The sequence below is a fragment of the Echiichthys vipera genome (genome assembly GCF_963691815.1).
Source record: "Echiichthys vipera genome assembly, chromosome: 17".
Taxonomy (NCBI): domain Eukaryota; kingdom Metazoa; phylum Chordata; class Actinopteri; order Perciformes; family Trachinidae; genus Echiichthys; species Echiichthys vipera.
The window spans coordinates 20428093-20440366 of record NC_139842.1 but is presented as its reverse complement, the minus strand read 5'-3'; the positions used below and the strand labels follow the sequence as shown (position 1 = coordinate 20440366).

At 38.2% G+C, this 12274-nt stretch overlaps 1 protein-coding gene across 1 annotated transcript; it reads right to left on the bottom strand.

The window, feature by feature from the left end:
- Nucleotides 1-2655: 2655 nt before the first annotated feature.
- On the bottom strand, nucleotides 2656-11482 carry ccdc47 (coiled-coil domain containing 47). Its single transcript, XM_083930845.1, has 13 exons — nucleotides 11411-11482; nucleotides 8566-8864; nucleotides 8335-8436; nucleotides 7214-7388; nucleotides 6977-7098; nucleotides 6832-6897; nucleotides 6646-6747; nucleotides 5957-6067; nucleotides 5730-5815; nucleotides 5566-5624; nucleotides 5349-5458; nucleotides 5051-5218; nucleotides 2656-3814 (listed from the first exon to the last, which is right to left on the bottom strand). The coding sequence occupies exons 2-13, from the start codon at nucleotides 8854-8856 to the stop codon at nucleotides 3734-3736; spliced, it is 1473 nt and encodes a 490-aa protein (XP_083786971.1). The 5' UTR covers nucleotides 8857-8864; nucleotides 11411-11482; the 3' UTR covers nucleotides 2656-3733.
- Nucleotides 11483-12274: the final 792 nt, after the last annotated feature.

Below are 12274 nucleotides of genomic sequence, written 5' to 3'. Positions count from 1 at the left end.
TACAGCCCGCTCATCCGAGAGTAGCAGCCCGCCGCTAACATCCAAGGCCCCGGGGAGACGAACAAGACAAACACTGAGTCCCCTTAACAGTAAAAGGGGAAAACTGACGAGCTAAAACGATGCCGCGACCATTCCGGTAGTTAGTCAAGACAACAACGCGGCTCTCCGAGCGGCAAAAGACATTGTTTTCGCTTTTAAAATCCACTATATTGTTGAGAGAGCGGCCATCGCGGCGCAACCAACCTGAGAGCCTCGCCTGTTCTCCATCAGTGTGTGCGAATGCAGCCTACGATTTCTGAGCGGCACTTTCTTCAAGCGGGGTTACTTAAAAAATAAAAGTTAAAAAATAACCAAAGCCACTACGTCGACTAACAGTGAATATAATTGAAATAAAACATTTTTATTGATAAATTGAAGCGTTTTTATTTTTTTAATGGTCAAATTAATTTATTTGAAAGGATTTGTCGAATCTGCTTATAGGAAACTAGGTGATGTATATGGAAGACTAAACATGACTCGCTAAATAAATGAATACATGTATAAATAAATGTCTAACTAAATACAGGATTAAATAAATAAATGTCTAAATAAATACAGGATTAAATAAATACATGCATAAATGAATGTCTAAATAAATACATGAGTATAAATAATAAATGCAGACATAAATAAATGAAAAAATAAAGAAATGCATGAATAAATGGGACCTCCTACCTATTTTACACATGGACACAAAAAATATATAGAGGTAAATAAATATGGGTGAACAAAATTATTGAAAAAATATTAAAAAGTATTGATTTATTATTTATTTATTTCTTTATTTATGCTTTTATTTATTTATACATGTATTCATAAATGTATTTATTCTTTCATTTATTTCAGCATAAATGTAGGTGAACAAAAATATTGAAAAAAATGTAACGTGCTTGTTTATTATTTAATTTATGCTTTTATTCATTTATCTATGCTTCTATTTATCTATTTATAGATGTATTCATGCATTTATTTCAGCATTTATTCAATCATTTATTTATGCATTTGCGTTTTTATTTTTTTATCTATGCATTTATTTATTTATGAATGTATTTATTTAAATATTTATTCTTGAATTATTTATTAAAATATCTATTTATGAATGTATTTATTTATTAAGACTCCTCCACAGCTTTTATATTATTTAATATGTGGAATGATATTGAAAACACTTCCCCATACTGCGCCTACTAACTTAAATTCATCTGTAGTTCCCTTGTTTGTAAAATTAGGTATTTTAATATATTTTAAATTATTACATTTTTTTTACTGAAGCCACTACATCGACAAACAATGTGATTATAATTATGATTTTAAAAAAACTATTTTATATGAATGAATTGATGTATCTTTTATTAAGGGTCAAATTTCTACAGTTGCCGTGAAAAGTGATCCAAGCGCCCCCTAATGGCTGGTGAAGGACTAAACATATCACTAAATAAATAAATAAATTAATTAATACATAAATAAATGTCTAAATAAATACAGGATTCAATAACTAAATGCAGGAATAAATAAATGAATACAAAAATAAATAAATAAAAGCTGAAATGAATGAATAAATAAATAAATACACATATAAATGAGACCTTCTACCTCATTTACACATGGACACAGAAATATAGACATAAATAAATGAAGGTGAACAAAAATATTGACATTTTTTTAATTAATAAATGTTTTTATTTATTTATTCATTTATTTATTCATTCATTTATTTCAGCATAAATGTAGGTACACAAACATATTGAAAAAATGTATTGATTTACTATTTATGCATTTATTTTATTCATTTATTTGTGCTTTTATTTATTTGTACATGTATTCTTACATTTATTTCAGCATTTATTCATTAACTTATTTGTTTTTATTCATTTATTTATTTATATATTTAGAAAATGTTTAAAAATATATATATTAAAAAAACACATATTAGTCCAAATGTGGAAAGACTGGTTTCCACAAAAGACACAACAAGCTCAACTCACAGTGAGACATTTAAAATGGCCGTGGTCGCCAACAGTTAAACCCACCTGTGTATATCGTTAAATCCAGAGTTTATCCAGAATCTCTAGTTTGTAGTGATTATCCTAAAGGTCACAACAGCTCATTTTATACAGAAAGTCAAAAACGTTAAAAATGCTCTCACTATGAGGACTTACATCCTCCCACTGGAATACAGCTGGGCCCATTGAATCCACAAGAGTCTCGGCTTTTAACTACGAACCAATTTATGCAATTCAAGACCCCAGTATGCAGAAACAGTCAAGTTCTCCATATTAGAAAAGGCAAAAATAACACATTTGTACTGCATGAGAAGAACTGCATGTTTTTTGCCACATACTGCATTGGATATGATAAAGCCTTTCAGTTGTGTCCATAAAGGGAGAGTTGTGGGTAACTATTTAAACCATTTTCATTTAGATCTTGTGAGGTCAGAGGTCATGGGATGCCTTCAAAAATGGGTCATGTCGGTTTTCCCTCGCCAAAATTTAGCCCAACTTCGGAGCATTATTAAGTCCCCTTGCCAACAAGCTAGCATGTTATGGTTGGTACCGATAGATTCCTTAGATGATCTAGTTTCGTATGTTACCAATATATGCGCTAAAATTAGGCTACACCCCACTACTGCCTATTAAAGACACCCCTGCTGGTGAAACGTCCCTGCAAAATCCAGATTTACAGAAGTACATCAGACTGTGTCACCTGCAAAGTGTGGACGCTATCATGTCATGCAGTTTAAACTTAATCCCATTCAGAACACTAAAAAAAACAAAGGTAAATTCTTCTTCTTGTAGTAATGGTTTTCCATTTAAGGATTGCATTACATTTTGAGATTGTTTAGACAACAAAATAACTCTGAGAGACTCTAGTTACAGAGGGGGATCGCAGGTTTAATCACACAGACACGGTCATTGTATCCATTTTAGCCTTTCAACCACACTGATGTAACCAAACCTAGCTGAGAGACTGCTGACTCAATCTCAAAGTTAAACTTAGCCTTACGCCTCACCCCTTCTGGTCCCCGTTATAGTCCCTCACTTTTTTTTACCAACTGCAACCAGTATCAGATTCTGTTGTACGCAACAGGCCTTATTAATCACCTTCAAATCAAATCCTTAAAATGTATTATTATTAAAAACAAACAGGTTTCCAACAGACTCCAGTGCATTTTATTATGTTTGCTCAGATATTCGTTAGAAACAGCCTGCAAGAAACAAACCTCATAGCAGATATAAATTAAAATTTCCATGATAATATCATTTAAGATTATATTAATGCGATTACATTTCCAATGAAACCACAACAATGCTTTCATTTATTTTTAAAAATGTGGCTCAGTACCACAAAATAGTGTGTTCCTTCCCAGCAGATGGAGTTTTAAAAAAAGCTACTTTCAAACAGAGCTCTGAATAATGTTGAGAAAATAGTTGGGACAGATAAAGAAAATCCTGGCGTGAGCTGTGGTGATATGACGGTGGAAACGTCCCTCATTTGACTTGGACAGTTCACTCTGAGTCACTTGGGTTGAGCCACACCGAATGGAGCAGGTGGTGACGGAGACAGCAGAGCTTGACACACCCAGAGGCACGGGATGTCTGTTTTAGAGCGACTGTGAGCCAGAGCTGCGGACCGCGGTGAAAGAAGCAGAGCACTGCTTTCACGTGTGCTTGTATCCCTGTTTTGGTCTTTTTTTTTACATGGCTTTCACTTTGATCTGCTTCATCTTCATCTGCTTCTTCTCAATCTTCTTCTGCTCACGACGCTGGGCTGCCTCCTAAAACAAGAACAAGAAGAAAAAAAAGAATTTGAGACATTTAAAAAAAACAACAACAAAAAACCACTCATTTGTGTGCTTTTCTTTAATATAATTGCTCGAAATTTTGGGGAATATGTTGATTTGATTTCACGCTGAGAGTTAGATCAGGACAAACCCTACATGAACTTGCATAGTCCACCCAAGCCCGACACGTGCCACTGCATTAGTTTTGGGTGCGAGTCTATTTAAAAACCTGAATTTCCAATTTCATTACAAGCTCAACTGAATTCTTTTCAGTGCCGTAACAGACATTTGTGACAAACTCTGACATGCACCACCTAGGTGGATTTTGTTACTTATGGACAGAACCGGTCGAACCATTTCCTCCCCAGTTTCCAGTCTTTATGCTAGGCTAACCAGCTGATGACTCAAGCTATTTATTCATCTATCAGAAAAGAAAAAATCAAGGTGACTTACAATAAGCACATTCTAAATATGTTGAACTGCTTCATAAACAGTAAGCGATAAGGTGCATTTCCACTATGTCAAATACCCGGAGTGAGGCAGGCCCATCTTTTCCAAACGCCCCTAATTTGCACGAGAGTTTCTCTAGCACAAACCTCTGTAGCTCTCAGAAGTATTTGACGTGTGTGGTGGTACAGCGGCCACTACAACACGGCGAAGTAGAGTGCAGACCGGGGTCGACAGGGGCAGATACTACACAGCGCAGAAAATGATCTTTGCACAGGGTTACAGCCTGTCTGTCAACACACATTTACAGCGCCCAGAAATTTTGAGGTGGAGTGTTTTCTTCCATGTTACAAAGCTGACGTTGTGAATCATACGGGCCACCTTTATTCAAACTATTCTGTATTTCTCTTGAGTAAGAACGCGCCCTGTATCACTGATCAGCTGATCACTGCTGATCAAAATGATAGGTCACCTCCGAAGTCAAGTAAATCCCTCTGGGGCCTTTTTGGAAACACGGTGAGTGAACGGACATATGAGAGGGTGTGCCTTGAAACTTTCGGCCACATTTTACCCTAATGGAAACGCACCTATAGAAATCCTGAATCTTCTAATCTAACCCTCAGCTGAAAGCGATTCAATAGATTTCCAAAAATATCACGCTACTCCTTTAACTTCCTGTGTGTGTGTGTGTGTGTGTGTGTGTGTGTGTGTGTGTGTGTGTGTGTGTGTGTGTGTGTGTGTGTGTGTGTGTGTGTGTGTGTGTGTGTGTGTGATATTTCCAACCTCCAGACGACGTTGTCTCTCGGGGTCCTCCTCATTCATGATCCTCTCCTTCTCAGCTCTCTTCTTCTCCTCGCGGCGTGTCTGAGCCGCCTCCTGACGCTGAGCGTGAGTCTGCTTCAGGAAGTTCTCCTCCACACGAGCGCGGTTCCTGTCAGCTTTCATTTTGCCCTAAAAATACAGGGAGGATAAAAAAGGGACCTGTAGTTACACTTTTACTCAAAAAGCATAAAATACAGAATACGAGTGAGTGGTCACTTGGATGCACCATGAGGCACCAGAGCACTTGAATCCTGCTCACCTCTCTGTTGAGACGGAGCTTCTTGACTTTGTCGATGCTGTAGATCACCATGTTCATGAGAGGGAGCAAAGCGTCCATGTCTTTGGGAGAGGTGTTTCCCATGCCAGGCACTTCACAAACACAAAAACAGTGCACATTCAACAACAGTAAAATCAAATAATGGGGTTATATGAGGTGTAGTGATTTTTTCAGACACAAAGAAAGACTAAATGCTCACCATTAATTGTAAACAACAGCGTCTTCTTGGTCTCAGGCAGCTTTAAGGGCTGACCCTCCCTGAAAAACCACACAGGAACTTTTAGCACCACACAGAAAATAATAAAAATGCTACACAACTCCCATGAAAGGGATTAAAAAGACGAAAAAAGATGCAATACTTACTCTTGCATAACTTTTGGACCAGAAAATTGGTCCGAGAAATGGATGGACTCGATCTTGTCAGCATGATTGGTGATATAATGCACCATCTTAAAAGACCAAAAACAGATCCAGACATGTAAGAGCGCTGCATTTAAAGGGAGTAAGATGTTGTCGGACAAATCACGAAACGCGGTTATAACCCCTGAAACTCTGCAGTGAGTTTTTGTAGTAATGAAAAGAGACATTACCTTGTTGTCCATCACTCCATCTGTGACCTCGCCCATCTCACTTAGGATAGTCAGCGAGTCTGGGAGTCCAAACTTGGCTCCAGACTTAGGCTTGTCACCGCAGAACTCACTCTGAAAAAATAAAAATGAAGACTTCTGTTTAAGTATCAATGTCTATAGGTAACAACGTGAGAGCCCTGACACACCAGGCTTCGAGTCAGCCGTCGGTCAACTTTGTGTGTGTGTGTGTGTCTGAGCATCTGTTAGTTCTTGTATTGGGTCCTACACCTTTGGCACTTGTCCACCCTTGTTGTTGAATCGGCGGCTGAGTCCGCTGATGCGAGAAATAACAGCTTAAGCGAATCAATGCACAAGAAAAAAGGAAGTGACGAAAGTAAACAAATGGCTTAAGTCAAGAGGCTCCAAAATAAAAAACAAAGTTCTTCCAATCGGGTAAGATTTTTTTTTTTTAGCAATTAGCAGAAATGGTTTGTAATGTAAATGCTGGTCGGCCGCTGGCTGCAGTCTTTGTGGTCTGTTTGAGTGCAACTCTTTGGGTGGCGGCCTTTCATCGCCACTAGTCCTTTGATGTCAGAGCTCTAACAGTGTGAACAAGGACTACGAATAAACCAATCCATCTGGGTAGTAACAATAGAACCGTAGAAAAAATTGCATCAAATTCATGTAGACAAGTTGTTGAGGATATTTACCAAGTCCTGCATCTCCTTCTGAAGCTTGGCCATCGCTTTCTTGGTGCCAACAGCAAACACAAAAGTGTCCATGTCCTCTTCATTAAGCGTCACTTTAATTTGCTAAAAACAGACAGACGCCGTAAGTGAAACAATGCCTGTGAGACTACTCTTAAAAACACAGTACAGAGCGTCTGTATTACACACCACTTGGTCACAGGCGGGCCTCATCATCCTGGCCAGAACGTTGAGCAGGTCCTGCCTCTTCAGAAACTGGAACAGACCACGAGGGACGTTACATGGCTGTATATTTGACACCAACAAACCTCTACACATTAAACATTTCTAATACCTTGAGTTGGATTAGCATGCCTTCGCAGCACACGCGCCCGGAGCACCACAGGTTGTAGATGTGCTCGTTTTCCTGATTCAGCTTCCCAGTGCTCACCGCTTCTTTACTGGTGCCATCGTCACCTACACACACACACAAATTATCGACAATGAACACAAGTTCTGCTTCATACCGACTGTCATTGGATCATCCATTGCTTTCGTACACTGAAGACAACTCGGAGGTGGAGGGACTCACCCATTAGTGCAAAGTTGCTCTCTAGAAGCTCCCTGTGCGAGTTGAACCAGGCTTGAGCGAGGCGACTGTTCTTGTTCTTGCCAATGATGTAGTTCATGATGTAGGCCAACAGGCCGGTGACCATCAGGATCTCCATGTAGTAACTTTCCCAGCTGTTCTGCAGATGTGCAGGAACCTGCGGAGAAACAGCGAGCGATTATCAGGATTATAGCTCGACTGATACTGGGCATTTTTTCCTTTACCTCCCCTGATAAAGAATGATATATTGGGCAATAGTTGTTTCTTTTTCTTCTTTTTTTTTTACATAAACATATAACGTAAATAACTCCTTAATGACGTGAAGATCAACTTGTCAGGGTTCTCTGGTGGACAGTTTCTAAACAACCTTAAACCCAGTTTAGCATTTCTGTACTGCAATTTCTTGTTAGTTAACATTTACGTCAGGGTCGGCTGATTGTTTCCATTTAAATATCGTCCAACCGTGGTTACTCCAGATCGCTGATAGATGATACAACTACCAGGGAGTGGCAGCATGGCTCAGCGTCTGATAGCCCTTTGACGTAATTAAACCTTTAAGCTTTCTGTAAGCAATACAGTGGATGTACATGTGAATAAACCTTTATGTTATAATCTGAAAAATGTATTATAGAGTATTTAAATATTTAAAAAATCTATTCAATTCTGATGTTTTCTCTATTTAAAAACAGATTCCTTTTAAAAGCATCATGTTGCAAATCTTATTTTTATCATCACAATTCAAATCTTATCCATAAGTTTAACTACTTTTATAAAGTGCAATGCAGTAGGGTGCAGATTACAGAGATTATTTCTAAAACATCAGTTGTGTCAGTAAATTCCAAACCGTATCAATGTAACTGAAAGAATGGTAATTTAAGCTAAAGGCAATCAGTTGCCAAAGGCTACAAACTCCAGTGTTGCTATTGTAGAGTTTCCAAGAGAAGAGTTTATGTAAATTGCCTGAATTTTCATTACAATGAAAACACACAACACTATATGTTTTGTACGCAGCAGAAACCATGTTCACGTTCAGAGCTTTGGCAGATCACTACAAGCAACTGTAACTTGCTTCTGAGAAGAGTTTAGCAATAATCCAGGTTTACCGTGTGGATTATGAGGGGGTCCTTCATGGAGTGGCCCGTCTTCTCCATGTCTCCAATCCCCTCAAACTCCTCCTGGTCATATTTGCTGTACATGTCCTGATCCTAGGGTAACATGAAGTTGAATTAGCTTTACTTCGGATTCTGTGCAAATTAATATAAATCCATAAACAATCAGAAACTTTTAACTGTGCTAAAATATTAAAATGTAAACAGTGAGACATGGCAATGTACCTGTGTCTCTGAGTCCTCAAAACCGTCCAGGCCATCCTCCAGCTCCACAGTGGCTTCATCTTCATCTTCATCCTCTTCAGGCTGCGAGGACGGCGAGGCACGAGGCGGTGGGGCAGTTTCCGCCTCTGCTGCTGGATCCTCGTTCATGTCCTCAAACTCAGCGAAGTCATTGTCATCAAAGTCTGCTAGGTCCTCGCCATCATCAAAGTCATCGTTGTAGCGTCCCCTGGAGACCGGAAAGGCCAGGAGGAGCAGCAGCGCAGGTATCAGGAGGAGATACGCACTACGCATGGTGGGACCTGGACCAAAGTGAAAAGGCAAAAAGGTCAAAGAGAGTTGATGCAACAGGCAGGAAAATATGTAAATACGGGTGGTGTAAGAACTGACAGAGAAGGTCAAATGCAGAAGTTAAACATGCCTAATACAAATGCTAAACAATAGGGAAGAAAAGTCTTACACACTTTGAAAAACAAGAAGTCAAATCAGTTCAGAAATCAGTCATCTACTTCTGCAAGATGCTAGGCTGTGCTAAAATGAGGATCTTAACATTAGATTTTCTCTAGAATATTTGTAAATATGACATGTGGTAAATCAATTAGGTGTGACAATAGTGTCAACCTGCTTCAATTAATCACAACCTTACACTACTATGCCATGTAAATATTTAACAGGTTACTCTAAACAGAGGCCTCTGGCAGTTATGTTACAACTGTGACAGGGTCCACATCACAGTAACCAAGTCAGTCCCTGCTCACACTCACACACACACACACAAAATGGGTGAGCTATTCATGTGACAAACCCCAAAGAGAGAGAGACAAAATCCCTCTGGGCCGAGCCTAACGAGAAAACAACGACTAAGGAAGAGAAGGAGCTCCAGTGTGTCAGTACACGGGAAACATTTTTTCAACCTGTCTCCCAGTAAAATATAACTATAGTGTAATTTCCAATAAAATGCTACAGCAGACAGTCCCTAATTATAAAAAGTAAGACTGCAGTATCTTTTTTTATATTATAAAGTAGTTTGAAGTGTTCTATAAATATTGTGAAAGTATCAAAACACTCAATCCTCAGAGAAATGCACACAGCCTGTATTTAGAAACTCTAAAACGAGCCGCCAGAACTTCCTGCACAGTTGTGATGTCACAATTATACCATCTATCCATCCATCCATCCATCTATCTATCCATCTATCCATCTATCCATCTATCTATCTATCTATCTATGAAGAAAGGGCTGCTACAGTGCTGTTACAGTCATTCTCCGGCTGCAAGGACGGTGCAGAAAAGCAGAGAGCGCAGGTGTGGAGCGGAGCGGTTCAGATCGAGATGCACCGCTCTGATACCCGGATTGACTAATTAGCTGGATCAGATATTGGAAGAATGAGGCCGATCCAGCATTTTGATTAAGTTATTTCTTTTTTTATTAATATCATACACAGCAATAAACTTACAGCAATCTTGTCACTTTAATTATATGTTTGAAGCACAAGTTACGTCATCAAGCAGAGTAACCATATTAAGTACATCTATATCAGTGTTAATTTGCTACCTTTTTTTAAAAAAAGGCTAAATGTTTATGTCAGGCCTGATGCCTTCACTCACACGGACAGGTATATGGTTCATTCATTCAACAGTAGGATCGGAATCGGGGATTCGATACGTTCAGCCCAGGTATCGATATCAGATTTGATCGTAAAAAACTGGATTGTGCATCTAGTTTCAGACAGAGGGAGTACAGGCTCAGTGACCACAGACTGGCAATCGAAACAGGAAGACACAAAAAAACATGGCTACCAAAAGAAAACAGAACATGTGGCCACTTTTGGGAAAGATGAAGATGAGACAGAGATGCACTTTCTCCTACAACGTCCAAAATTGTGTAACAGGGAAAATGAAGCTGAGATTGTTTAAATAAACAATTCTTCTGAGTTCAAAGAGCTGAACGCTGTCTCAAAATTAAAAATACTTCTAGATGAAGGAGATGGGGCACATTTAGCTGCCCAGTATGTATCAACAAAGCACAACCTGACACACACACACACACACACACACACACACACACACACACACACACACACACACACACACACACACACACACACACACACACACAGTGTGAGTGATAATGTACATAATGTATATAACGTGTCTGGAGATTTGGACGTATTGTATTTTGATGCTTTGCTTTGGCAATATTGTTTTCTCTAAAACTTGCATGCCAATAAAGCCCGTTTTGAATTTGAATATTCAGACAGATCAACATTAAAGCATGTAAACATGTTCTAGTAGAAAACCCAAAATACGAGCGTGAACCTGAAAATGAGCAGAATATGGGACCTTAAAGATAATACATGTTCATGACCCACTGTGATATTATAATACTGGGCGACGTGAAGGTTAAACTCGGTCAAACTTAAGGTGCTGTGACGATGGGGGTTACATCTGGTGAGCTGTAGCGAGCTCAACTAACTTTAGCCAAAGACCAAACGTTTGCGGATCGCTTGCTAATATGCTAAATTATATTATATGTCTGCCTTTCTGTAGTGGAATAAACTAACGCTGTGTATTTCCCTAGTGACACGGGATTAAACCCCAAATCCGTAATCATGTATCAGAACTAGCCCCACCATCCCCCAGCTCTCACTCACTCCATCATTAGCTGTTAGCATAATCTGGCATTAGCGTGCTAACGGTGGGTAACTAGCATGACACCTTGTTGCTACAGTCGCAACCAAACTAATCTTTAAAAACAGGAAAGCGGCGGGTTTTTTCTTTCTCTTTGAACGTAACTCTCGAAAATGAGTCTAACTAAAAACATAACAACTAGTAAATATGGAGCTTACCTGGAGAATTACTGTGACAATAAACGTAACGCAGGTTTGAGCTAACTTAAGTAGCCTGAGCTGAACTGTCCTTGTAGTGAGTGACGTCACGCCCGAAGCAGTTACTCAGGACCGACATTTCAAAGTAAAAGCATCGCGATAGGGTGAATCAATGACAGCCACGCTGTGTCAATAGTATGGATGCTACTGCTGTGTGTCCGCTTCTGTTTTATTTTGAAATGTGTCTGTCGGAAGTGTTTCTATTATCTTGTGATGTCTGGCTGGATGTTACTTTTTAAAATGTCATATTTATTTAAAAGATTCAATATGAACATGTCTTTTCTTACATGCTCCAGAGTAAAACACATAATCAAAAATGTATTTCTAAATGTATAAATAATAATAACATAAATTAAAATGTATAGAATACAGTTGGTGCACATTATAGTGCATTTATTGTAAGTTTTGGTATACATACATATACTGAACATATAAACCCGTACAATGTGCACTATTTTTAATGTATACAACTTACAGAAATGTTTTTTATTTATTTATTTTATAAATATATTTATATAAACAGCTATTTTTGACATCTGAGAACATGACTCAAAAAACACAGGATTGATTAAATTAAATGTATTCATCGATTTATTTATGTATTTAATAATCTGTTCCTTTATTTATTTATTTCGACATTTATTTATTGATTGTCTATTCATGTCTGGTGCACCATTGTCACCTGTATGTATTTATACATTTATTTATGCATTTATTTCTTCATTTATGTCAGGATTTATTAATTGATTTATTATTAATTTATTCCTGTATTTATTATTTTATTTATGTATACATTTATTCATGTATTTAGTTATTTATGTATTT